Here is a 27,275-nt window from a genome sequence, read left to right as displayed (position 1 = left end):
ATTTCCGGTTGTTTGCAAGAGGTACTATTTTCAAAATAAAAAATCAAAGTCTGTGAGTCTTGGGTTAGGCCCTTTTAAAAACATGCATCGAACATTTCCAGGTCGTATAAATTGTTTCATATTCACATATTTGCTGTATCATTAATTTTCTTGACTTTAACGACGACGTGGGCTCACGAGTCTTCTTATTGCGAAAAGGCCCGCGGTCGACGTCCGGTTAGCCTCGCTTGCTCGTTAAGATAAAATGTGACGTGGCTAATCCCGAGACACAAAAACAGACAGAAAACTGGGAGTGTTAAAGCTTTTAGTGGTAAACTCAGATTAGGTTTACGTGAAGGAGCTGAAATACAAAGCTGACATTGAACAGAGAGTTGAATATTGAAGGAAAAGGCGGAGAGAAGAGTCGTTAGCTGTTAGCATCCAACAGCTGGACCGAAGGAAAGGTGAGTTTAGAGCAAAACAATATCTGCCTTTTTTTCTTATAAAATTATTAGTTTAAAATGCTTGAATCACAACCAACAAGTCTGTGAGCGAACTGATATCAAAGACGAGGAGGTGAAGCGCCTCATAATTGGCTCCTAATCGCTGCAAAGCTGGTAATAACACGATAATAATAACAATACGGAGACAAACCAGCATGGATTCATGTTGTTGTTTACCTTGATTTGGATCAAAGTTTAAGCTCTTCTTTATTACGTTTATGTCCTGTCATCAGGTTCATCAAACAAGAATAAGTGTCCTTTAATTCCCTAATAAATTCCTTCTAAATAGTGTATTATTCCTACATGGATCAGTCTTGATGACTCTTTCCTGTTAATCTAATCCGATGAGGATTTATTTTTTTATTACTTATTTTGTGTTTTTATTTTATTTTAGATAAAGTCAAAAGCCATGTAGTCCACAGATCTAATGTAATGTCTCTACACTAAATAAGTCTGTTAAACTTAGACGTTTCTGTACACAGAATACTGCAAACGTTGGAATTTTACAAATAAAAAACTGAAAAGTGTGGCGTGCAAAAGACTCTTTTGTAGACTTTAAACAGGTTTTCCTCAAAGACTGTCCTGTTTTTGGTTCCATCCAACTTCCATCATCTCTGGGCAGCCTCCCCACTGCATGATGCTGCCACCACCATGTTTCTCAGCGGGTTGGTGTGTTCTGGATGTTTTGGTCTCCTCCTCTGATGGCTTGTGGCAAACTGCCAGCAGGACTTCTTCTGGCTTTGTTTCAACAATGTCTTTCATTTTGCCACTTTTTGTGATTGTAATGGGACAAAATATGGAAAAGTTCAAGGGGTTTGAAGACTTTCACAAGCCACTGTGTATTTGCAAGACATAATTTAGTGACTTCTTTGTCATGCAACCTCATCCCTCTGTCTCCTGCTGTACTGATAATGATCCCCTGAAACATAGGCTGCTGTTTTCTTGGGTGGTGTTGAAATTTGTACTTTGGACAGATGACTTAACTCCCCTGCCAGTGAAGCAGTTTCAACTCTTTTCTCTTTAGGGTGACACATCAAGTGTCCCTGTTTCAAATCCCCGACCAGCCTGCAAATTTTCACAAATGGATTCAAAGGTAGCCCATGCATGAAAAAAATAAAAAAAACCCAAGCATCTAATGAAGCTGAATTACACAACACATAAGAAAATCTGTGAGCCGAGCCAAAAACGAGCCATCGAACGAGCGTGGATGTTGTATTGAGACAGTTGGGTGATGAAGAAGTAGCAGGTACAAATACAGAAAGCTGATATCATCTCCTTCCCTCGGTGTGTTTAAAGCCCACACCAAATCAGAATTTAAATTATAATTCTGTACCAAACTGCACCGTTTAGTCATGACTGTTGTGATATCAGCGACGTGTTGAACGCCTATTAATCCTCTTTAATCTGCAGCCATGCACCGGGACGCTTGATAAGATGTCAGACAGTGAAGCTTCCTGCTCCCCGGCCGAGGGTCCGGAGGTGGAGGTCCCTCCCTCTGAGAGCCCGGACAGCTCCTCACCCCCCGTCACAACCGACGTCTCGACAGACGTGGCTCCGACGAGGAGAGCCAGGAGGAGGCCCGAACCAAAACCTGCAGCAGAAGAACAAGAGACGCCAAAAGCAGAGGAGCAACCAGCAACGGTGAGGAAGAGGCCATGGAAACGACTCATTTCACAACATATTTATGTAGTTATTGACTCAGTGACTTGTTTTATCTTCTTACAACAAACATCCACATTATGGATCAGTGCTCACAGCTCACTTAATGTGTCACAGCAACAATAAATATGTTATTATGTTAATAATAATGTTCTGCTGCTTTGAGCTCAATTCCGATTTCTTTTGCTGGGATCCCATTTTTTCGCGTGATCATTTCAAACGCGACCCACCGTGTGAACGTAGTCGGACCGGGTGTTTTCGGGCCTCAGAGCGCAGAAGACGACGTGAAGTCACACAGAGAACACCATTAACGCACACGGCACGCCGGTCAGCACCCGGGTTGCCAGATGTGACTCACTGTGTCCAGCCCAAACAACGTAAAATCCGCACCTCATTAAAAAACCAGCACAAATCTCAGCCTGTGTAGGAATCATGTTAAAACCATAAAAATTATTAAATGTGTGATAATGAACACACCATAAACACACAAATGCATCAAACAAAGTTAAAAAGTAAGAGCGTTTGGCTGCCCAATTGGGGGATACCGCCCTATCTGGCAACACTGGTCAGCATATAGATCCATTTTCAGGTGGTTGTTAAAAACGAGCCGACAAACTCGAGACAACGTGACGAGGGAAAGACGAAGGAGAGAATGAGGAAAAGAGAGCACAGCTTTTAACATTTTGGCGGAGCCGCGTCCTCCGGCGCTTTACCGTGACGTCAGTCAAACGTCAATGACGAAACAGTCGCATGTAGAAAAATATCTGAATTGGTACCACATGGGAACGAGGCCTGGGTCTGGTGTGAAAACATCAGAATTGGAGGTTTAACTCGGCCACGAAACAGGTCGGATACGAGTCACTACTCAGAGCAAAAAAACTGAATTGGGTCGCATTTCCCTGCAGTGTGAACGAGGCCTAAGTCACTTCTTAGATAAGTAGTTATTCATGTAGTTTTAATTAGAAAAGTAGCTTTCCGTAGCATTTTATTTTCATTGAAAACAGGTTCCGGAGACAAACTTTTTTGAAAAATGCTCCGTCTCTGTAAAAGTTGAACTTTCCAGGTGGCTGTTGTGTAAACGGGGCCTAGTTTTCAGCGGCTTGCACAACACTGGTGATAAGATTTGTCTGGCGTCGGTTCTTATTGATTCTAAAAGCTGAGCCGTCACTTTGAGTGTGTGGAGATAACAGCTGCTCTCTTTCTGTTTAAAACCTGTTTATTGATCTCTCCTTCCATTTCCTGCCTCGCAGACGTCCAGCGAGTCCACGGTGGCTCCGGGCGGGTGGGGCTACTGGGGCAGCTGGGGCAAATCCATCTTGTCAACAGCAACCGCCACCGTCGCCACTGTGGGTCAGTATTCACCAACACATTACCTGAACATGTTATCGTGGATCATGTTTTTTTGTTTTGTGCCAAACTTTTCTGGTGTCTATCCAGGTCAAGGCCTCACTCAGGTCATGGAGAAGGCCGAGACGTCACTGGGAATCCCCAGTCCCACCGAGCTGTCCACTCAGGTGGAGGAAGAGCAGAAGCAGGCAGGTGAGACGTCCACTGTTGTACTTAAGCACAGACGAGATCCTCCCGTCTGAGCGCTTTCACATAAAGAGGTAACGGTGAAGCTGCTATCAAACGAGCCTCAAAGCCATGGCGTCAGGGTGAGGTAGTAATAAATATGCATTGAGCAACAGCTTCAGGAGAAGATTTCTGGACATTTCACTGTATTTTGCACCAGAAGGTTTCATTAAAATTGGCTTTATGTTGAGACTGTAATGTTCAGTAGTAAATGTTTGGTTATGTGACAATTTTGGCATTTTCCTCACATATTCACTGCAAAGAAAAGTGTTAAAATTTCAAATTTAAAGTTACTTTATTAATTTCATTCATTGTAAAAAAAAGAAAATAAAGCAATACAATACAGAACAAAAGTTTTCAAATTCCTGAATGAAAGGGAGCAGAAAGAAGATTGATTTATATATTCTGCCTCTGTATTTCAGTTTATCCGTTCCATTGAGAATTAAAAGCATCTATCAGACAAACCGAGTGAGCGTGAGTAACCGCGATACGACATGTTTTATCCGTCAGATTCTGCTCCTGTGGGCGAAGCCAGCAGTGACACAGACGGCGCAGTGGGAAGTGCCATGGGAATGTTTTCATCGCTCTCCAGCGTCGTCCAGAGCACCGTGAGTAGATCAGACGTCGGAGGGCAGGAAGCCCCCGTGCCTGAACGCAGCATTGACTCATCCCGCTGAACTGACCCCGCAGGGGAAGACGGTGATCACCGGCGGTCTGGACGCCCTGGAGTTCATCGGCAAGAAGACGATGGACGTGATTGCAGAAAGCGATCCGGGCTTTAAGAAGACCAAAGGACTGATGATCAGGAACGCCACGCTGTCCCAGGTGATTCTCGGCAGATCCGGTCCGACCCGGACTTGTCGCTGACCTTCTGACGCGCCGTCCTCCGCCGTCTCGCAGGTTCTGAGGGAGGCGAAGGAGCGCGAGGAGCTGCAGACGGCAGAGAAAGACCCGTCGCTCTCAGACAGGAAGGCGGTCGCTCACTACGGCATGCTGTTTGATGAGTTTCAAGGTCTGTCGCACCTGGAGGCTCTGGAGATTCTGTCCCGGGAGAGCGAGTCAAAGGTGCGACGCCGTTTTGCTCTGTGAAATATGACGCCTGCTGTGGAGAAACGAACGTGTCGGCGCCTGATGTTTCTTTTCATCGCAGGTGAAGTCGGTGCTGACGACTCTGTCGGGAGACGAGCTGCTGCAGCTCAAAGAGGAACTGGACCACATCAAGGACTCCTTCTCCCTGATGGACTTCGACGAGGAGGACGTGGACGAGAAGAAAGGTGAGGAAAATCTCTGGAATTAAACGAAACGCCAATGCGCGCCGTCAATTAACGAGTTACTGGTTTCCAGATGAAGACGGCTCAGAGTTCGAGAAGGATCTGATGGAGGCCATGGAGGGTCTGAGAGTCTCTGCAACAGTTGACAAGCTCAGCACGGTACGAGTTCCATGAAGCAGGAAGCAGAAATAAACTGGAGAAGCACTGGACAAGTAGTTATGGGCTCATTAAGGAAGCAGAGTTTAAAAACTCCAGAAAAAATGTACAGTTATGGCAACTTTTCCAGATCCCAAAGCCCGACGATGTTCAGTACGACCAAAAGACACGTGTTGTTGAGATCTGACCTTTTTTTTATTTTATTAGTTTTTTGCTCTGCCAGTGGATGAAGTGTGTTTCCTTCTCGCCCAACAGGCCTGTAAGAGCAGCTGCAGCCTGATCAGCGAGTTGAGCAAACAGCAGGAAGAGGAGGACGAACAGAAGACGCACTCTGTGGACGTCTGTGCTCTTTTTTTTTATTTTTTTGTTGTTGTTGTTGTTACCACTCTTAGTTCAATCCACAAAGCAACAAATGCGTCTGGGACATCAGTCAATTTCGACATTTCAGCGTTTCTGAGGGCCACAAATCTGTTATTTTTACTCAGAGAGACAAATTATGACCAAGTGATTGAATAAAACCGAACTGGATGTCTTTGAATTAGGTTTATGTAAACAACATACGTTATTGACATATTTCGCCTCGAGATACAGAGCAATCACAACAGATTGAATTTAAATAATGAAGCTGACCTGGCTCAGATTCTCCTCCCTCATCCTGAAGGAAGTGACAGCAGTGGTGCTGCTTTATCTTTAAATATTTAATAATGTATAAATGGCATTGTGTAAGGCTTCCTCATAATTAAGAAGAGAAAAAGAGAAACTTAATAATAAATATAATAAAAATATTATGGTTGAACTTCTTTAGAGAAGGATAAATATGGAGACGAGTGGTTGGAACTGCAGTGAAGCAGAGGATTGAGTTTAGTTCCTGCGGAGGCCGTTTGTGTTCTTATGAATCCGGTTTCAGTCGATCCGACTCCAGTCCCGACGTGTCTCGTGTCCCGACGTGTCTCGTGTCCCGACGCGTCTCGTGCAGCCTGTTGTCCCCCTCCTCGCTGATATTCAGGAGTGTTTGTGTGGATTCTGTCTCCAGGAGGTTCATGCTGCAGCCATCAGGAGTCTGGCCCAGCTGACGGCTCGATCCATCGAACTCTTCCACAAACTGGCCGAGGCCATCCTCTTCTCCGGCGGCGGCGCCGACGCCGGCGTCCTCTCGCAGTAAGACCGCCGCGGAACAATCGTGGAGACGGGCTGCTGTTGTGAAGCCGTCACTCACTCGGCGTTCTCCTTGTCGCCTGTGTTCAGGTTAACTGTGGTCCTCTGTAAAGAAATCTCCCTGCTGTCGAAGAAGTTCACGTCCTGCCTCACAGCAGCCGGGGTGAGCGAGCTTCTCCTCACGCACACTTTCCTCTGCATGTCAATGACGAGCCGATCACTAATCCCTGTTCCAAACCGTTCCAGTCCAAGGAGAAGGGCGACGTCCTCAACCCGCTCATCACCGGAGTCTTTTTGGAGGTTTGTGTCGCATCACTGCCACAAACATACGTCCGATCTGCTGCACCTCATGACACTTTCAGCTCTTTTATATATATCTATAAAGTGTTTGTAAAGCTTTCTGATTTCCACACAAGGGTAAAGTCTGGTGGTTGTTTCTGAGGCGGATTTAAATTATTGTATAAAATGTAAAAACTAGATATTGTTGTAGGTTTCAGATGTACAAAACGTGCTGGAATATGCTGCATGTGTCATGTAATACATGGAGAACAGAAGATTCTTGCACTGTTCAGACTGAAATTAGTAATATTTGAGATGTTGCTTCAAAGGTACTCAATTGTTTAATGAGTAACAATACTGATAAGTATACATTTTATTTGTCAGTGCCTTTGAATCAAGTCACTTCACAATACAGGTTAAAAATGCAGTTAAAATCAAGTAAAAACAGTAGTAATAGTAAAAAGAAAAAACATTAACATGTTGCTTAAAAGAGTTGAGAACATAGTTTTTTTTTAAAAATACCGGTCAGGAATTTAGATCAAAAATACTTGAGAAGACCCTGGATACATATTAAAGAACTTTAAATCATTTTCTTTATATTCATACAGAAATCGGCTGTAAATATGCATCGTTTTTATTTAATAATGGATGTATGAATAAATTAAATTAATCATTTTCCAATAAAAACTAAAACATAAACTGCTCTTAAACAATTTTAAAAAATCTGATTAAAAAATTAATAAATAAGAATATTAATTATTAGGAAACTGAGAATTAATATCAAAATAAATGAATAACTAAATCAATGAAAACGTTTTTTTTTTAATTATTGAAATGTTTTTCTATTTTAAAAAAACAGATTTTTTTTTTTATATTAGATATTTTTTTATATCTTTACTATGAAAGCAATTTAAAAAGTTCAAATATATAAATAAAACATAATTAGGACAAACATGTTCAATAGACTTGAAGCTTCGTCTTTATTATTGTTAAAAACCACAAAACTGATTTCCATCCATGCTTCTGCCAAATTATAAATATAAGAGGTTGAATATTAAACTGCATGAAAACTGTGCAAGAGATATAAAAAGAGGTAGAAGATTTAAAAGAGAACTGAGCGATGCCTTAAAACACACGGATATAAAAAAAAAAACCACTCCTACAACAGTCAAGAAATGTATAAATAAAATTAATTTGAATAAAACTAAATATCTCCCGTTTCCTCGCAGGCGTCCAACAGCGCCTCGTACGTCCAGGATGCGTTCCAGCTGCTCATGCCGATCGTGGAGATCGCTCACATCCAGTGCCGAGCCGAGGCAGAGCGGCAGTCCTAACGGATCCCGAGCAGAGTGAGTGAGCTCGCCCGCAGAAGATCCACCGGCTCCGAACGGGAACGCCTGGTGCTGATCCGTGCGTCGACTCGTCTGGCGCCCGAAACATCGCTCGGTTAAAGGTGGAGGGGGAAAGAGGAGGCGTCGCCGCTTCGCTTAAAACCCCGATTCACAGACGCTCCCGACGACGCGTCCGCATCACAACCTCCTGAAAACGCGAAGCCGGACGTCAAGCGGAGGCGACGGTTCTCCCTCGCTCCGACCGAAGGATCGCGAGATCAAAACCATCAAGGAGACGGTAAAAAAGTGAAATCTCCCGCAACAGGTGACAAAAAAATGAAACCCGACGAATTATCTTAGAATTCCATCAGGATCTGAAGTAATCTGTGTGATCGAGATCAGATATAAAGTTCTCGTGTTGTGAAAACAGAAGTTTGCTGCAGCGTTTCTCCCGTGTTTCTGTTGAATAACCGAACAACAAAAAACATGACCCAGTACACTTCTACAGTTTAGTGCTTTACAAAGGAACGCATATGAAACAGGACTTTAAAAAAAAAACTGCATAAAAGGCGAATAAATAAAGAAAGAGATTTATTAAGGAAAACGTCATAAAATAAGAAAGATCGACTGTTTACAACCTCAATACTGGTCGTCACTTCAGAAGGTAAAATCATAGGAATTCAAATATTCAATGAGGAGAGTCGGTCTGTGACAAACTGCAGATTCCAGGACCTTTCAATGACTTCAGGTTCTCTGGAATGCAGTTTTGTTTTTTCTTGAACTCTCAGCATTGGTAACATGGTCAGATCGTGTGCAGATCATCGGTTTTAAATGGTGTGAAGGTTGTTTAAGACTTTCTGTCTCCTTCTCGATATGCAGCCTGATGTTTAGTGACTCTGTCCTGGAAAAGGAAGCCCAGACCTCCTTTATTACCACCAAATGGTTCAATCTTGTGTGTACAATCAGCCTTTTCTTCACGTATGTGTGGCTATTTCTTGGATTCTTGTCATTTTTCTTTTCGTGCTTCTGTCTTGATCTGCTCGTTCCTCTACTTCGGGTGACAAACATCAGGCCCGGGGGCCCGGGGGCCCGGGAGCCCGGAGACGTCCCGCAAGAGGCTCCGATCGCTCAAACCAGCAAACAAATTCCAAAGAAAACTGATTTTTTTTTTCCAGCAACGCGACACTGAGACCCGAGCTGAGAACTCCTCATGCTGCCATGAAAGCATTAGCCTGGACGCCGCGCTGTCGGGGTGTAAAAACACCCACAATGCAACAGCTTTTGGTTTAGTGTGTTTGGGCATCATTGAAATTGACTTTAAGTCGAGATCGTTGCCATTTTCCGTCGTAATTGTGAAAATACTTTCATCACGTATACTCAGCGCCACAACAAAGAAAACCTTTCAAAGGTTAAATTTAAAGGTGATTATGACCCTTATTTTAGTGGTTCGGCCCACTCAGGGTGAAACCCGCTCTGTCGGCGGCTCCTGGACTGAAACGGCGGCTCGTCTTTATCTCGGTTTAAAAAAAAAAGTAACGGAGTCAACGACCAGCTTCAGTCTGTTTCTCGTAGCTGGAAAAAAAACAAAACCTGCTGCTTTTGAAACGACCGACAAAACGGTGTGTCGTTCTCTGCTCGCGTTCACAAACTCGCCGCTGCGGATCCACTCGTCCCCGTTGAGACGGCGGACCGTTTCCCCCGGGCCCGAGCCTTCAGACCTCGTGTTCGGAACCGCTGCGTAACCTCAGGTGTTCTCTTCTGAAGAAGCTGCCGTCCGCCATGAAGAGAAAGAAATGCTCACAGTTGTGTTGTAAGAGTCATATTGTTGTTGGGGGGGGGGGGGACGTGTTGAGCAATGCCCTGATTGGAATAAATCTTCTTTCATATGTTTGCGTCACGGCTTCACTTTGTGTTTTTACTGAGCGACATTTCAACTCCACCAGAAGTCAATCGTCATTCTATTTTTATTCCCCGACTCCTCAAAGAGCGTTTAAAAGACTCATCGTGACGGATTAATTCTCATTGAGTCTTAATTTTGTGGGAATTACAAATTTTTATTCATGTTTACCAAAACATTTCCCACTTTAATCCGTGTAAACAAACTATATTATAGAGCAGCAAATCTTCAAAGGACGATCGTTTCTTTCAAATATACTAAGAAATTCAAATAAATCAAGTAAGTTGCTCTTACATCTTTAAGAGATAAATTCATTTTAACCCTTTCTCACTAAATAATTGCTAATATAGAATTATTATTATCAAGAACATCTTTTTAAAAGATCAGGTTCTGTAGCTCTGAAGTGAGACAATAAAAAGAGAAATCAGTTAACCTACAACTCTGGAGCCACCTGTGGAAATAAACGTTTTGTTTACATTTTTATTTTCTTTGCATCACACGCTGTATTTCAAAAAGGGTCAAATACCAGCTACATTAAGTGAAACGGCCAGCGTGGATGAAATTGCAGATAAAATTGCTAAAACTACTCAAATAATACACAGAAAATACAGTACAAATGGTTGAATTCAAAAGATTTATAGTTACAGAGGAGATTTTTTTTTTTCAGGAAAAGAAAAAAGCAAAGCAGGTATGGTGAAAAAGACAAAATGGGGCAAAGAAGGGAAATAATGGCTGCAAATAGCAGAAAGGAGCTAAAATAGCCAAAGATGCATAAAGTAGCTAAAGCAGGAAAATCCATCAAAATTAGGAAAAACCAATAAAAAAACAGCAAAAAGCGTAGTAACATTTAGCTAAATGGTGACTGTGACACTTCATGAATGCAACCCAAATGTTAGTTGGTATAGCAATTTTTCATTTAAAGACAATTCCTTCATTTATACCTGCTGGACTGAAAAAATATCCAGGATCCTCACGAATATTTATCCCGTATAAATTCCATTTTGAAAAGGATTTGTTCTCTTATTATATCGCAGGCATACTGGAATTCACCGTTTGTTTAAAAACTCAAAATTCACCTCCGCAAAGTTCTGATGTGTGCTTCTCGTGAGTATCTGTAAAAGTATTGACCAAAGTTTTTTATGGATTGTTCAACATAACATCTATTTGACTTAAGGCCCTTAAGAACGTGTTTGTTTTGGGTCAAGAATAACAATAATAATCTCTACGGTTTCAATAGGGTTCTATGCACTGACAATAATAATAATAATAATGATAATAATCTTTACCATTTCAATAGTGATATTGCTGTTCTGTCATCAACTGTAACCCCTAATTCTGGGGCTGCCGTTGCTGCAATTCCCACAGTCATCCATAAGTGGCGTTGTAGGCATTTATGACGTCACAAATAAAACTAACGAAGAAGAAGAAGCGTGAGCAAAAAGGAAGCGAAGAAGAAGAGAAGCAGCACCAACCCGGCTGGTTTCGTCTCCGGTAAAACTTCTCTCTTTGTTCCCCCCTCTCTCTTTATTAAGTGCGTTTTCTGGTCCCGGAGCTGTATCGGTATAAGAAGGACTGAAACGAGGGTTTTTTATCCTTCTGTGAGAGTCGCTTTCTCCCTATGTGGTGGTTAGCGTGTTAGCCGCTTGTGCTAAGCTAAATGCTAAAGTCCCTCGTTATTTTAAAGTGCGTACTCAATAAAGAGTTAAAACTGTTAGAATACGCTGCAATTTTAACGTTTGCAGCCCTTGTCATGTGTGTCGCGGGATTTTTTAGATAACATGAGATAGTAAACAATCCTCCAGCAGCAAAGGTGATGTGTTTATAACTCAGACTTACTTTACGAATAAAGTAATTTAAATGTGTTTTTGGATTATTTACAAAATAGAATCATGTCATTGTTTGGAAAAATGTGTAACTCGCTTCATTAGATTATTGGGGATGCTTATAGATATTTCATTTCAACTCTTTATGTCTTTTTAAAGTGTTGTGCTGGATTGCAGTGGGAGGTGGATTTCTTGTTTTGAGTTAGAAACTTTTGAACAAAATGCAGTTGTAGTTCCAGGCCTCTTCAAAACCACAGACATGGTCTCAAAAGTCACATTTATGAGGCAGAACATGTGGAGGAGCTGCTTCCATGGATTGTAGTAATATTCCAGTTTTCTGTTTGTAATAATAACATAATAAAGATATTTAAAAGTAGTGAGAATCACTGAAAAAGCAGCTTTACAGTTATTTGATTGGCATGTGCAGGGAGTGAGTATGTTCCCTTGTTTTGTACATGTCTCAAATACCTGGATATTTGATTATTTCCATGTATAAATTGGAGTTAAAACCTCTGACTGAGCTCGATGCAGAGTAATGTGCTATAAGACCTTAAACACAGAGCCTCACCTGGATGTTTTTGCCTTCATATTGTCACAAACATGTCGAATGGAAGGAAAACCCTGATTTAATGTAAAGTAAATGTGTCACTACTGATTTTCTCATTTTCAGCATGCTTGATGTTATTGTGCATTTGCTGGTTCCACAGTTAATTCATCCAACAGGATGATAACATCCATTAATGTGGCATATTGGCAAAGTTGCCAGTGAGATAGGAATAGATAACAGAAATTGATGATAAGATTTCAATTCCTGGTTTATTGATATATCATTGATGTATTGGCGAGGCCATCATATTGGACCGGAGTGGAAAGAGAAGGACAGAAATCACATGATAACAACAATAACAGTATGACCTGCAGTTCTTTAATGTGTAAAATTCAAAGATTAGTAATGCCTGTTAATAAAGCAGAAGAAATTCTCTGCTCACACTGAACATTGTGGTCATCGGTCTGTTTTGATGGAATAAAAGTATGTTGTAATGTAGTTCTCTGTAACTGCTGCAGGACCAGAGCCCCTTTTCTCCCCTATATTCTACTGCCCTCACCCGTACTCAATACAACCGCTACGAGTGTTTGAACAGAAAACATTTAGTCACTTGTTTAAAGAATTTCTCTAAAATGTTTAGACACTTGTGACCTTTGATTCCAGTCATCAGTGACTCTTGACTTCATTCATATGTTTTTGTTTTCTCCTTATCGACTAAGTCAGGACTAAACCAGCTGTGCTTGTTTGTATCATAACACACACATACACACACTCCTTATCGCAGCTCAGGAAAACATGCTCTCCAACCCCAAAAACAAATCTATATGTGATTACTGTGAGGTGGTGTTTGCTTCTGAATTTCTGATTAGTTTTGAACTTTTGTAACTCTTGGTTTTGTTTTTTAGTTTTTTGTGGACTCGCTCATGCTTTTCTCCACACACAGATGACAAAATGACTCAAACCTCTGTCTCGACTGGGAAGAACTTGATGTATTTGACTGTTTGTAGACATAATTAAGATTATTCAACTAATAGTATTGCTGATAAAATATACATTTACTTTTTCCAGCTGACAGTTTGTTGTTGTCATTAATTTACTACTTGATATCTTGAGAAGTTGTTTGCAAGCCTTAAAATGCTTTAACATGCTGTTTGTTGTTGTTTTTTTTAATACTTTCCAGTGTTTTGTTCATCACGCTGCCCGATCACCTGCAGGACCGTTGAGCTTTGAGCTCTTCACCCGACCTGCCAACATGCCAGCCGCACTTACAGATTCCAGTCAGATAATCTGTGAAGTCTGGGCCAGCAATGTGGAGGAAGAGATGAGGAAGATTCGTCTGATTATTCAGAGCTACAACTACATCGCTATGGTGAGAGAGGACGGAGGTTCTATCTGTCTGCTCGGTGTTTTAAAGACGTTCCTCACACTCGACTGGACTTCTCCAATGTTCTCCAGGACACAGAGTTCCCCGGGGTGGTCGTCCGGCCCATCGGGGAGTTTCGCAGCACGGTGGATTACCAGTACCAGCTGCTCCGCTGCAACGTGGACCTCCTGAAGATCATCCAGCTCGGCCTCACCTTCATGAACGAGGACGGAGATTATCCCCCAGGCACCACCACGTGGCAGTTCAATTTCAAGTTCAACTTAACGTAGGTGCTTTTAAAGAAGTCCGTGGTTTACTGAGTGACTGAGGTTTCTGGTGTTGATCGCTCTCCCTTCCTCCCTCCCTCCCTCCCTCCCTCCCTCCCTCCCTCCCTCCCTCCCTCCCTCCAGAGAAGATATGTACTCGCAGGACTCCATAGACCTGCTGCAGAACTCGGGCCTGCAGTTTAAAAAGCACGAAGAGGAAGGAATCGACACTCTGTACTTCGCTGAGCTGCTCATGACGTCCGGTCTGGTGCTGTGTGAAAACGTCAAGTGGCTCTCCTTCCACAGGTTCAGACGGCTTAAAGTCTTTAAACAAAACAAAACATGAAAAGTGCTTTAATTGGCCGTAGCTAAAGATCATGTAAATGATTTATATGTTTAGAGTGGAAAGTATTAACATGTAAAGTCATCATAGATATTTGGAGGAAAGAAAAGAGATTTAGAATCACTTTGCATCCTGAGCTGAATCCTCCTCCTCCTCCTCCTCTTCCTCTTCGCTCTCCAGCGGCTACGACTTCGGCTACCTGGTGAAGCTCCTGACGGACGCTCGGCTCCCCGAAGACGAACACGACTTCTTCCAGATCCTCAACCTGTTTTTTCCCGCAATCTACGACGTGAAGTACCTGATGAAGAGCTGCAAGAACCTGAAGGTACGGCGGCCCAGAGGTTCCATCAGCCGGTGAGCCGGTCTTTAATCTGCCGTGTGTCTGCAGGGAGGCCTGCAGGAAGTGGCCGACCAGCTGGAGCTGAAGAGGATCGGCCGGCAGCACCAGGCCGGCTCCGACTCGCTGCTGACAGGAATGGCTTTCTTCAGGATGAAAGAGGTAACAGGAAGTTCTTCTATCCTCTCAACTTCAGTTCAGGTGGAGTCGGGTCGTTCAGGACTGGGGCTTCATGCAGAGTGGATAGAAAACAATTCAACTTTCAGGAAACTGGAACGAAATAAAATCTATTTCTGAGTCTACCGTTATTACTCTGGAACCATCAGTTACTGCGTTTTGTAGCTCTGGTTTTCCCTTTTAGTTTTCTCTTTATTCTGTCTTCCGTTTCTTCTCCTTCTCCCTCGTTGTTTTTTTACTTCCCCCTCGTTTCGTCTCAGGGCGTCTTCTTCTTCCCTCTGTCCTCTGTATGAACCCTGCAAAGTCTCAGCTCTCACTATTACTTTTGTTTAACTTTGTTTATTAGGTTTTTCCCTATCTGACCATGTTCAAACACATCAGCATATTGTCAAAACATACCTGTACTACTATTGTAATTACTCTGTGTGGAGCAACACTACGAAGAATAATCGAGTATTTCTATTCTATGTAGTCAGTCAATTCTAATCGCAGTCAAAGGACAACAACAATAGAGCAAAACGAAAGAATAAAATGGGGTAAAAAGCACATTAGTCATTAAAAGAAAAAAGAAAAGGGGGATTATGTGAAGCCCACCTGTCGAACACCTTCACTTCAAATATCTCGGTCACTGACGGAACTTAATTCTTTCAACATATTGAAGCAGAAGACTCCATGTCCATCCAGCCACCGTGAACCATTGAGCAAAAAAACAGCTGTAAAGGTTGAAATGTCCTTTTGGGGGCTTGTGAAGGAGAAACTAAAACACAAAGCGGATTCTTGGTTTAAGCTCTGCGTTGTCTCCGTGTGCAGCTCTTCTTCGAGGACAACATCGACGACGCCAAGTATTGTGGGAGACTGTACGGCCTGGGCTCGGGCTCCAGCCAGCCGCAGAACGGCATCTCCAGCTCGGGCCAGGAGGAGACCAACAACAAACACTGATCGTCTTCATCTTCAAGTGGAGGAAACACTTGTTTTAAAACCCAACCAGCAGCCCCTCCCCCTCTGAGTGACTGTCAGACGGACTCGCAGTGAAAACCGACCGCTCCTTTTTTTTTTTTTTTTTGTTGTGTTTTACCGAATACACGGCCAAATATTCACAACCTTTTTTTTTTTTTTTTTTTTTTTAAATTTCCTCTCCACGGCATGGGACCAGCTCGTATCGTACTGCGACTTTTAGACCACAACCCTCAGATTCATCACCTCTTCTTCTTGCAGGAGGGACTCCTCTCTCTGTTCATGCTGGAAGGGCCTGTAAATTCCAAATGTATTATTTTGATGAAAATAAAAAATGTTTTAGCTCTTTTTTTTTTTTTTTCTCCCCCCCACTTCCGGAAACTTTTAACAGCAGCCCCCGACCTGCCCTCGGCGAGGTGAGGTGAGGTGAGGCCACCGTCGTGCTGTTCATCCTCCCAAACACAGTCCAGGTTCACGCTCGTTGTCGTTGCTGTTGTTTTTACATCCGACATGTTTTAAAACTGTTGTATATTAAATTGTTTTGTATTTTCAATGTGAAGATTTAAGCATTGGATCTTTTGTTTTCCTTTTACTAAATGATCGTCTTCAGCGTTTATGTTGAGATACAATCAATTTTCCATCGGAATTGTGAAAATATTGACATTTTCATCACGTATACTCTGCTCCACAACAACAACAAAGACTTAGTGCCATAATAACCTTTATACAATTTTACCCGTCCAACTCACTCGAGATGAAATGGGACTGTTTGTGGCCCCTGAACTCAGATGTTTTCGACACTCCTGGTTTTAAGAAATCTGATCCTCATCAGCTAATTTCAGGCCGTCAGAAACATTTAAATGAATGTTGATTAAAACGCAGAGGAGACTCGGAACATTTCATAAATGTGAATACAACCAGTGCAGTTGTTCTACTTAATATCCTTGTCTTCATTATGTAGATTTAAAGTTTTCACCTGCATAGAGAATAACCTCAGACTATATATTCATTTATGACGGTGGGATCAGATTTAAAAAATATATATGTTTTAAGAAGTACATAGAGGATAAACAACCATCAACAAATACCAGTTACTGCTTTCAAATCAGCCGATCAAAATAGTTTTTACTTCGGTGTGCCAATTAAAATTTCTCACCAGCGTTAATAAGTGCGTCTGTTGAGTCTGGTTGGTGTTTGAGCCGCTTCCTGGTCACAATCCTCATTATGGACTTTGGTGGAGCCCGAGCTGTAACAACCACAATTGTTATCAAATATAATGTCATGAAACCAAAAATGTAGTGACTGGTCAACAACGTAAAAAGATTTAAGAATTTAAATGTGATGTTAATATGATTAATGATTATACATTATTTTGTACTGATGATTAGAGAAGTAGATTACAGATTATAGAGAACAGACGACTATTAATGACTCGGGCAACAGCAATTATACCTAAATGTCAAACTGTATATCGATAGACGTATAAACAAATTGTCCAGAGTTTTAGAACTCTTTCTTTCAGTGTTCTTCAAATTGAGCTGTTCAACTCCAAACCATAAGTCATTGACCCACTTTACGACCGTCAGCGTGAGTTGGCCTGTGATTGGCTGAGAGTGGAGAAGGGGGCGGGTCAGATGACGGCGTGCACTGTGTGTGTGTGTGTGTGTGCGTGCGTGTGCGTGTGCGTGTGCGTGTGCGTGTGCGTGTGTGTGTGTGTCCGGAGGAGAACGAAGGACTGACCCGGTTCTGTTTGATAATAAAGCGGCTTTGCAGACAAGAAACTCGCCGCTACTATAGTGACGCACGGTGACTTGGAGAAGTAACTTTACTCGTCATATGAGAGTAACGCGTTACTAATTAACACGTTACTGGCATCACTGCTCGAGTGATTCTGAGGTTTTAAAGATAAAACTAGTTTATTATGAGATGATGACGTCACACAGACCCAAACATTGTCCCAATGGAACAAACATAGTTTGTCCTGTTTCCTTTTCTGACCTGATACTAACCTCAAGTTGTCTTTTGAGAGAATACATGCATACATTAGTACAATTCATACTTTCCTGTAGAGAGGAGTTTAACAATAATAATAATGTTAAAGCAAACAGCTCTGGTATCAGAACAGTATTGGTATCGGCAGATATCCAAATTGAGGTATCGGGATCGGAAGTGAAAAAACGTGGATCGGTGCTTCCCTAATTTCGGGTTTTATTACGTTAAGTTCTATAACAATTCTGGTCGTCGTTACATATGAGACAGACATTCCTTTTCTCCATAAGACAAACATGCAGACCATTTATATGTGTGGATGAAATCATGCTTCCCAGATGATAAACCTACGTTATCACTTTGACAAAGTTTGAAAAAAAAAAAAAAAAAAACACCACACACTGATGTATAACGTGATTGTTTTCCTTTTTTGTTTTGTTTTTGTTTTTTTTTCCTGTAGAAAATATACAGTAGCTCTTGCTAAACACACACGTAACAGATATCCAGACACACACACTTTTGTCCTGCTTGTCCAGCAGGCTTTGTGAGAACAACATGTACTCAGTCCCAGCAGAGCCTGAATGAATGACTGTGTCCTCCCGTCCTGCCCAGAGTCGCAAATCATGCTGCTCGTCTGGGACGAAAACAACGCTTCAGACCCAAGATGAAGGCGGAGAAGGAAGCCAAAGCATTTCGCCACATTTTAATGCTTCTGTGTTTTGGTTTCTTCGATTCAGGTATGTGACCTTTGACTTTCTGCGGATGTTTAATGCGCCGCACGAGTGGACGAACGAAGAAAGATTTCATGCGCAGATCTGATTGCAATTTACTTTATACACCATTTACATTGATGCTGATTATCTAGGAATATCTATTGAATAATGAAAATAACTTTTCTTTCTGACCTTTGCCCTCTTGTTGAGCTCGAGCTGTTTAGTTAAAGAAAAAAAAAAAAAAACAATCAGACGATGCAAACACTGGAAAAAGACTAATAAAACCTGCAACTGATGAGATGCTTTTGCACGATTTCCTGGAAAACAAAGTCAGTTCATGTTGATTTTACACTTTCAGTCTTTCTTCAGGGGAATCAGAAGATGCAGATGGTTAAACACATCATGGTTGGATCATCTCAGCTTATCTTGAACAATATTACATCATTTTATAGAAGGTTATGTATTGCTATATAACATTGCATCATCTTTAGCTGCCGCAGCAAAGTGTGTGGGCAGAAAATATGAGGTCAGTATGAATAAATCCTATAAAAATTGAACCGTCACAAAGGCGCTGTTTGTGTGTTGCCCGGGATTTGAGACCGAGTTTGGACTGTGTGGGTGTTTTTCACAGTCTCGTGCCCACCCCACGCAAGTATCACTGCGACTGTGCCAACGGGCTGTACCAGAACCACTGCTGTCTTCAGATGCTTTCAGCTGCGTGTCATCGCTGACCCGCTGTTGTTACAGCGGCGAGTCACTGAGACGCTCTGTTTCTCCAGAGCCAGCATGGCGTCTAGATTGCCCCCAGTGTCCTTTTCATGAACTGCCAAGAAGCAAAGTTGAACAAACAATCCTCACTTTTGTTGGTTTAAAACCGGGCCGTCCCTGAGACTGACAGCTGCTGCCATGGAAATGCGGCTCTGCCAGGCCAGTGGGCCCAGTGTTCCTGCAGCGATGGGGTGTGGCGCTCATGTTATGGATATGTTTGAATGAGGAAACGCATTAAAGGTCGTTTACATCTTGCCTTTGTGCACAGACGGGTCATGATTGTTTACAGTCGTACAGCAACAAAGAGCTCAGTTTCTCTTAAACCTGCATGAATAAGGAGTTCCTCCAACATGTGCAGCACACTGAAGCTGAATATGTCCACACTGTGGACGGCAGTGAGGCTCTGACGCCGGGCCGCATGCTGGAACGGTGGTTAACACTCTACATCAGTGATCTGCAAGCTTTCGGACCAAAGAGATGTTTTTTTGTGATTTTCCACCAAAACTAATTTTCCTGGAGCCGCAAAAATAAGTTGAACCTTTAAAATGAGGCCGACACCGCCTAAAGTTTCATTTTCATACAAAAAATCTATCTTATGCTGCATTTATGGGGTTTTAATTCAAATTCAGGATGGCGAACGTTTCATTACATTTGACATGATCTTAGCAGTTTCACTCTTTCAGCATTGTTTATTAAACAAATTTGACTTGTTGAGCTATTTAAACTATTTTAAAGTAGTTTTGCATGTTTGTTTTTTTCCCCATTTAATAATTTTTCTTTTTGAAATCCTAGTCATTTGAGGATTTATTTTTCACTTCACTTCATTTTACTTGCACCTTTTTAAAATCCCCTTTTTAGCCAAGAGTTAAGAGTCCTTTTGAAAATGATGCTGGTTTGTAAATATAATCAAAATGAGTTAAACGTTTATTCACTGGAAGTTTCATGGAGTACACAACAGACTCCAGAGCTGCAGTCTTCTGATTTCACCTCACGGTAAGAAAGTTGTGGCTTCCAATTCCAGCCAGGCCTTTCCGTGTGGAGTTTGCATGTTCAACCAGTTTCCTCCAATAGTACAAAAACATGCATGTGAGGTTAACTGGTGACTCTAGACTGCCCCTGGGGGTGAATGTGAGCGTGTGTTTCCCCTGTGATGGACTGGTGAGCTGTCCAGGTGTATCCTGCCCTCGACCGCAGTGAGCTGGGATCGACTCCAGCGCCCCGGCTCAGGTTATAGAAGATGTATGTTTGTAGGAGTAGTGGAACTGAAGCAACACTGTGTGTTTTGGCTGCGTCTGTGCAGGAGGAGTGCTGGCAGTGAACATGACCATCCCGAACAGTCTCCTGAGAGGAACGGCAGGCGGAGAGGCCCTCCTGTCCGTCCGCTACAACAGCTTCAGCCTGGACCCGCCCGTCATCAAGTGGCAGCTGAAGAGGGAGAAGTCCGTCACGGTGGTGCAGTCCATCGGGACCGACATCATCGGGACCCCGAGGCCCGAGTACCGGGACCGGATCCTGGTGTTTGAGAACGGGACTCTGCTCCTGCACAACCTCAGGCTGTCCGACGAAGGGACGTACGACGTGGAGATCTCCATCACTGACGACACGTTTCCAGGAGAGGGCAGCATCACGCTGACTGTGGATGGTAGGAGCATGCTCCAGGCGTGACACTGAAGTCAGGATTTTAGCCATATTGAAGCAATTTCTCACACATATTCCCTGGCTTCCTTGCAAATCTTTTAACAATTTCCTCATAATTCTGATGCATTTCTGATGCAACGAAGAGAGTTTTCCCAAATCTCCACTGTGGCTTTGAGCTTTCAGATATAATCTTTTTCTCTTACTTATAGCTTCATTTACGTGTAAATTAAAGGTTCAAATTGAAATTTTTGTGTAAACGGGGCCTTTAGAGTCTGACTGGGGTGAGTATTCACAGGAAACCAATGGACAGAACTACAAACAGCAGTCAGTAAATGAGCCAACAAGAAGTGAGTCCATCCAGGACAGTGAAATTGAACGAGGGAAATAAGCATCACAAGAGCAGGACAGTCCTCTGATTGTCGCGGCTGCACGTCTTTATGATTCTGTAGGACTGGATAGGTTTTCACTCCAACTGGACAATTGTGGTCTTTTCCAAACGTGGATGATGGATGGTTTAACACATGTGCAGAGGTGTATCATGGTCTGTTAATGAGGCTAGTGGGTGGATGAAACTATGCTGGGAATCATGTGAAGTCCTCCGACTCTATTACTCAGACTTTGCAGTCAGTTTGTCTCCGTCGGGTTAAAGGACAAAGACAAAGGTCTCAGGCCCCCGTTTCCACGACAAAACAGAAAACTTTCGTTGCGTTTGGTGCTCGGAGTCACTGAAAACCTTTTGAAAACGTCTCCGACATGCATCACCACCACTGTAGTAAATACTTTTTTTGCAGTTCCTGTGGAAGCGGACAGTTGTTCAAAGCGCTGCCATGTAAACGAGAAACTTTTCGTAAACGAAAAAGCTTAATCATTTCAGAACAGTTGCTTTCTTACATTTACTTCAGTAACTGAGTTCATGAGTCGACTTTTACCTCCTCGTTTCAACAAAATCAAATCTAGTACTAGTAATACTATACTAGTAGTGGAAACGGTTTTGCTTTGGTAGATTAAATAACTTTGCTATTGTTTCCAGCTGAACAGCAAGTGTGTCTACTGTCCACTCCTCCAGAGTCGATCTCCAAGCCCTTCATCCACATGGACGCGTCGTCGATACTGGAGCTGAGTGAAAACGTCATCCTCAACTGTTCCCACGACAACGGGACCAGGACCACGTACAGGTGGTTCAAAGGCGGGAAGCCGCTGAGCAACGTCACGAGGTTCATGTTGTCGCCCGACCAGAAGTTCTTGACCATCACGCGGGTGGTGATGGCCGACGACGACCTGTACAGCTGCAGCGTGGAGAATCCCGTGGGCAACATGAGCAGCCTGCCTCTCCGACTGACCGTCTACAGTGAGTGACGCTGACCGTCAGTCTGAGGAACAGAATATGAAAGAGCGTGACAGACAGATAAACGTTGATCTTTTATTCACCAATAGAAAATTGCGATTACAATATTGCACAGAGATTCTAGAAAAACTCAATGTCTTCTCTCGATATAAACTTTTGCACCAATTTTATTGTGGGATTATTTATTGCATCAGACGGCTTAATTCGTTTGAGTCAGTAGTTATTGTTCAACGTCTCACAAAAAAAAGTTGTTCGCCAAGTTAATGTTTTCAAGTAAAAACGCAAAACTTTCGTTGCATTTTGGGCGTCTGTTTACACAATAATGGTGCTCGGAGCCACTTTTTGAAAACAGTCCCCAAGGTGGAAAATTTTGATAACGCCCCGACTCTGTCTCCATGGAAACGGAGAAAACGGCAACGATGAAGAAACTCTGCTTCTGCACAACACGGCCGTTGTAACTAGTTGTTCTGCACATGCTCAGTAGAGACAATCTGAACAACCTTTCCTCCGTGGTGTCATGACTCCCAGTCCATATTCTCCTGGACTTGGCACTTTTATTTTGACAGTCACTGTAATAACAATCCAACTAGGTGGTCTGTCCACCAGAATGCCTGTGTTCTCCCGTTGTTAATGTTTAGAGTCTATTGTTCTCTGCTGTGTGGTTTCATTACAAAACAACCAACAGCACCCACTCGTGGCCCAATGTGCTAATGACATCATTTTCACAGTTTCTGCCGTTTCGGTATAAACAGACATGGTTTTCAAAAAGTTGCCACATAGAAGCAGAACTTTTCTAAAATGAAAATGCCAAATCAATGCACTGCTCCTTTATGGTCTAGCTACAAGAAGCGGAGCATGCAGAAGCTCCTACAATGATGCTCTGAGGCTGCTGCTCCGAGTTCCAAGGTGGCATAGTGCCAGTCAAAGGTTCGAGTCCTCTGGTGTGCCAACATGTGAGGCACGACGAAGACGGCTGACGTTTAGCTTTATGGGTCGACTGGACGAGTCCGAGAACCACATTGGAGAAGTCCTGGTCAGCCCATTGAAAAGCTGCAACAGATTTACTTCTAAACTGAGACGACACTGGTGCTATAGTCTGTATAAGTTTTAACATGCACAGTTTTGTTTGATATTTGCATAATAGATGCATCAATTTACAAAAAATTTGAACATTTTATATGCACACTTTAGTATGTTGTGTCTTTCATAAAAAAAAAATTATATTTTTTCTTCATTCTCTATGTACTTGTATGTTCTTGTGCTGTATGGACCTGTGTCTGCTGAAATGATTATCATTATAATGCATTTTTCACTTGAAACATTGTCATGTAAACACGGTTTAAGGCCTGTTTAATTTGCTTTATTATGTCAATTTGGCAGTAAAATCAAGTTTTTCAAGCTACAAATTTCACAAAAAAAGCCTCTCAGATTCTGTGGGTGTGAATGTAATCAGCCATCTGTCAAGACCTTGTACCGTCTTTCCTCCAGATCTTTTCCCACCACGAGCTGGGCTCCAGTCTCTGCATCACTAAAACGATAAATAAATGAATGAATCTCTCGTCTGTAACTTCATAATCTTGTGTGTGTTTCCAGGGAGAAGTTCTCTCTACATCATCCTTTCCACGGGAGGCATCTTCCTTCTCATCGCTCTGGTGACGATATGCGCCTGCTGGACTCCTTCTAAAAAGTATCACCGAACTTTAAAACAGTCGCAACTCAGTTTTATCACAGACAAACATGCAGTCAAGTGTTACTTTTGTCTTTTCAGGACAAAACATCCACCTCAGAAACATCTGTCCAGGCTTTATGACCGGCCGGATCGCTCGCTGATCGATCACACAGGTGAAGTGTGATGTCAGCTATGAAGATGGAACGTGAAAGATGTTGTACCGTATGTTTGATCTGTATCGCTGATGCCGATTTGTTCACAGATGATGGACTTCCAAAGATTCCAGAGCACAACGGGATAAATTCAGTCACGTCACTTTACATCCTCCAGCACAAGGTAAACAGTTCACAAACAGTCAGGTCCGACACATCGTGAGCAGACACTCTGTTAAAACAAGACACTAAAAACAGACTCAACACATGTTGACATGAACACAAGTAGATAGTGACCTTGAGGACCTGCTGACGGCCTTTGACTCCTTCTGTAGGAAGAGGATGATATTGTGAATTTATCATTTATCAACCACACTTTTGCACAAAAGTGCTACATTGAATGACGAGCATGCACGGCCGTCATTTGTTTGTCACTAACGGCCCGTTTGTGAGGAAAATGTTGTACTGCCTTTGTTGGCTGAGAAGGTTATGTGTTCGTCTGCATCTATCTATCTATTTATTTATTTATTTATTTATTTATTTACTCACTCACTCACTCACTCACTCACTCACTCACTCACTCACCTATTTATCATCTATCTATCTATCTATCCATCCATCCATCCATCCATCCATCCATCCATCTATCCATCTATCTATCTATCTATTTATCTATTCTGTGTATATTACCAACATTTTGCAAACACTACTCATCCTGAATTGCATGAACTTTTCAGGGATGATTTTGTCATCATCCAAGGACCAATGGATTAGATTATGGGACGTTAACGACAAACCGTTTCTGAATAAATCCCCCCAAATTTTTAAAACTACTTCAAAATGTCCCATTTATCTCCTTTCATTTCCTTGTGAAATTTTCTAGTAATAACAGCACTAATACATCTCCCAGAAAGCCCTGCAGCCTCTTCATAACCTGGTAGCTGAGCCGTTTCCATAGCGACAAGTCATGTTTCACAGAGTGATGTCGCTACCTGAGCTTCCTAGTTAGCATCGACATGAGCTAACAGCTAACATGCTGGTGATGCTAATTCAGTTCCGCAAACAAATATGGTGTTGGTGAAGGTCTGCGCTCTACCAAGTGCCTGTTGTAGTTTTTATTCTGTTTTGTTGATTAAAATGTATCAGTGTGGCTGTTTTCTTTCTTAAATTCTCTCGCTAATCCATTGAAGTGATCGGGATAGATACTACATTACTGCTTCAAACATTTAATCTGGTAAAGACCAAGATAGTGTCCCAGGACCTAGTCAAGACCAAGACCTTGAAATCATGGTTTCCTGTATTACCACACTACACGTTACTGTGTAAACATTTTTATATTTGAGCTGTTCTCATGGTGTTTTCCAGGATCCCTCGATGGACGACTCCTCCAGTAACAGTAACGGCTCCCCCTCTGAATTCGACAGCCCGCCACACTACAACGGTTTCTCCAAGTACACCGGCTCGTTCAACCAGTCCAATGGCTCTCCTGCCCGCTCCTCCTATCGCAACACCTGAACGTCCGTCGACTTTAAGTCTGCGAGTCAGTGGGAAGACGTAACGCCATGTACTGTACCGGGAAAAACAGCTCGCCTCTACTTTCTAGGTTTCTACAATGTTGTTTCTTCTTCTTCATTAGAGTGGATCGGGAACATCAGCTATTTTTAAAAATTAGTGGCACAGCTTGGGAAGAATCATGATTATGAGTGACTTAGAAACCTGCTTTTTCATTGTTTCATTGTTGATTACATTGAGGCCAGGGTTTTGCAAAAGGTGAGCAGTGTGCACGAAGGTTGGGTCAGGAAAAGTGGAACTGTCCAGATGATAACAAATGTCATGTGCATTTGGGATCTGCTACTAGTACTTCTGCAATGTGTGTGATTTTTTTTTTTCTGTGATATCCAACAGATTCTTTGTGGAATAATATGAATTGTTCTTTCACTTCTAATAGATGGTTTAACAGCAGTGTCAATGCAAAGGGAAAGACAAAGTCTGGTTTCAATTTTATACATACATAAATAAACTGTGAAATCCTCTAAGGTCTGTTTGTTTTAGTTGCTTCTTGGAGCTCTTGTGACTGGCCGGGTGTGGCAAAGCCCCCTGTATTGGCGTGACTATGAAGATTTGACACATACTGACTGAGGAATAACAATTTTTTTGAATAAAATGTATGTAGTTAAGTTATTTATGCACACTTCCTTATTCAATGCTATTGAATGACTCATAAAAGCAACATGTGAAGATACTCTCACTGTACCAGTTGCATTCAATGTACCAATAATAATAATTAAAGCTGCAAGCAGCCTTGATCGGCACCTCGTAGTCTGGACTCTGGACTCTGGACTCTGGACTCTGGCCCTTCGGGTCGGCCCAATCATGGCCTCTGGACCAATTATGGCCTAATCATGAGCTGACGTTTGTCACCCTCCTCAACCTCCAGAAGCTTTTATGCAGCTGCAGCAGAAGGAGAGACATGAACTCGGATTTTTTTAATCGTCATAAAGATATTTATTCTGGGGACTTCCGGTCACGTGTGGGTGAAGATGGCTGCGTGAGAGCTCGGCTCCAGACTGGACTTCCACTTATCCCTCTTTAAATCAGGAGATTTTGTCTTTAAGTGTCCCTCGGCACGTTCCAATGTCAGGGGGAGACGAAAAGGGCCGCAACATGGCGTTGAGGAGCGAGAGGAGAGACACAGATGTGGAGGATGTAGCTAGCGCTGGCGCGGCTGCGCTAGCCGTTAAGACGATGACCAAAGCAATGACAGAAACTGGAAAACAAGATTTCGAAACAGCTATCGGAGTTCCAGTTTAAGTTTCAACAGGATGTAAAGAACCAGCTTGGTGAGATGAGAGCAGACATTAACCGGAGGATGGAGGAGGCCGCGGGGAAAATAGAGACCGTGTCACGCCGAATGGACGAGGCCGAGGGGCGCATTGAAGAGGTGGAATCACTCGGCACGGAGGTTGATGAGGCTCTAAACGAGCTGCGCCTGACTCAGCTCGAATTGAAATCAAAGATAACAGAGCTCGAAGGACACTCCCGCCGCAACAACATCCGAATTTCCGGTATTAAAGAAGGCGCCGAGGGGACCTCTATGGTCCATTTCATTGAAAACCTTATAAAAACGGAACTGAATGAGAGCGCCGTAATGAATGACCTGGGTATTGAGCGTGCACACCGTGCGCTTGGACCTCAACCTGCAGACACGGCCCCTCCCAGATCCACTATTGTAAGATTTCTGAAATATTCAACTAAAGAAAAGATCATCAGTGCGGCGTGGAAAAAGCCCATTACGGTGGAAGGGAAGCGGATATTCTTTGACCATGACTATGCGACCGGAGTGATGGATAAACGTAAAGCATACCTGCCAATCAAGAAGGCTTTGAAGG

General features: G+C 42.6%; 3 protein-coding genes across 4 annotated transcripts; all 3 read left to right on the top strand.

Annotated features, from left to right (window-relative positions):
* Positions 1-204: 204 nt before the first annotated feature.
* On the top strand, positions 205-9,791 carry fam114a2 (family with sequence similarity 114 member A2). The gene is made up of 14 exons (XM_080483621.1): positions 205-443; positions 1,893-2,123; positions 3,392-3,491; positions 3,579-3,680; positions 4,224-4,321; positions 4,404-4,538; positions 4,614-4,778; positions 4,864-4,987; positions 5,058-5,143; positions 5,396-5,479; positions 6,174-6,298; positions 6,386-6,458; positions 6,542-6,595; positions 7,804-9,791. The coding sequence occupies exons 2-14, from the start codon at positions 1,917-1,919 to the stop codon at positions 7,906-7,908; spliced, it is 1,458 nt and encodes a 485-aa protein (XP_080339747.1). The 5' UTR covers positions 205-443; positions 1,893-1,916; the 3' UTR covers positions 7,909-9,791.
* Positions 9,792-11,218: 1,427 nt separating this feature from the next.
* On the top strand, positions 11,219-16,775 carry cnot8 (CCR4-NOT transcription complex, subunit 8). Of its 2 annotated transcripts, none has more exons than XM_080482603.1 (7): positions 11,219-11,293; positions 13,353-13,541; positions 13,628-13,821; positions 13,946-14,107; positions 14,325-14,469; positions 14,533-14,643; positions 15,469-16,775. In XM_080482603.1, the coding sequence occupies exons 2-7, from the start codon at positions 13,425-13,427 to the stop codon at positions 15,595-15,597; spliced, it is 858 nt and encodes a 285-aa protein (XP_080338729.1). In that variant the 5' UTR covers positions 11,219-11,293; positions 13,353-13,424; the 3' UTR covers positions 15,598-16,775. The 2 variants fall into 2 exon arrangements, with proteins under 2 accessions (XP_080338729.1, XP_080338730.1); XM_080482604.1 differs by having other exon boundaries at positions 11,241-11,293; positions 13,387-13,541; positions 15,469-16,225.
* Positions 16,776-18,224: 1,449 nt separating this feature from the next.
* On the top strand, positions 18,225-26,043 carry LOC308121696 (hepatic and glial cell adhesion molecule-like; the record flags this gene model as incomplete). The annotated part of the gene is given in 8 exon segments (XM_080483101.1): positions 18,225-18,252; positions 18,255-18,338; positions 20,383-20,724; positions 21,787-22,068; positions 23,659-23,752; positions 23,834-23,907; positions 23,997-24,070; positions 25,252-26,043. Coding segments are annotated over 8 exon segments (1,128 nt in total). The 3' UTR covers positions 25,402-26,043.
* Between the last annotated feature and the right edge of the window lie 1,232 nt (positions 26,044-27,275).

Source organism: Lipophrys pholis (assembly GCF_963383615.2).
Source record: "Lipophrys pholis genome assembly, chromosome: 16".
NCBI classification, from domain to species: Eukaryota; Metazoa; Chordata; class Actinopteri; order Blenniiformes; family Blenniidae; genus Lipophrys; species Lipophrys pholis.
This window is presented reverse-complemented; position numbering and strand designations above follow the sequence as displayed.

Bases quoted from the DNA above. Each gene is read 5' to 3' on its own strand.
- cnot8 (XM_080482603.1), top strand. From the start codon at position 13,425: ATGCCAGCCGCACTTACAGATTCCAGTCAGATAATCTGTGAAGTCTGG. The intron at 14,108-14,324 runs GTTCAGACGGCT...TTCGCTCTCCAG, and splicing joins AAGTGGCTCTCCTTCCACAG to CGGCTACGACTTCGGCTACC. The intron at 14,644-15,468 runs GTAACAGGAAGT...CTCCGTGTGCAG, and splicing joins CTTTCTTCAGGATGAAAGAG to CTCTTCTTCGAGGACAACAT.
- fam114a2 (XM_080483621.1), top strand. From the start codon at position 1,917: ATGTCAGACAGTGAAGCTTCCTGCTCCCCGGCCGAGGGTCCGGAGGTG. The intron at 6,299-6,385 runs GTAAGACCGCCG...GCCTGTGTTCAG, and splicing joins GACGCCGGCGTCCTCTCGCA to GTTAACTGTGGTCCTCTGTA. The intron at 6,459-6,541 runs GTGAGCGAGCTT...AAACCGTTCCAG, and splicing joins CCTGCCTCACAGCAGCCGGG to TCCAAGGAGAAGGGCGACGT.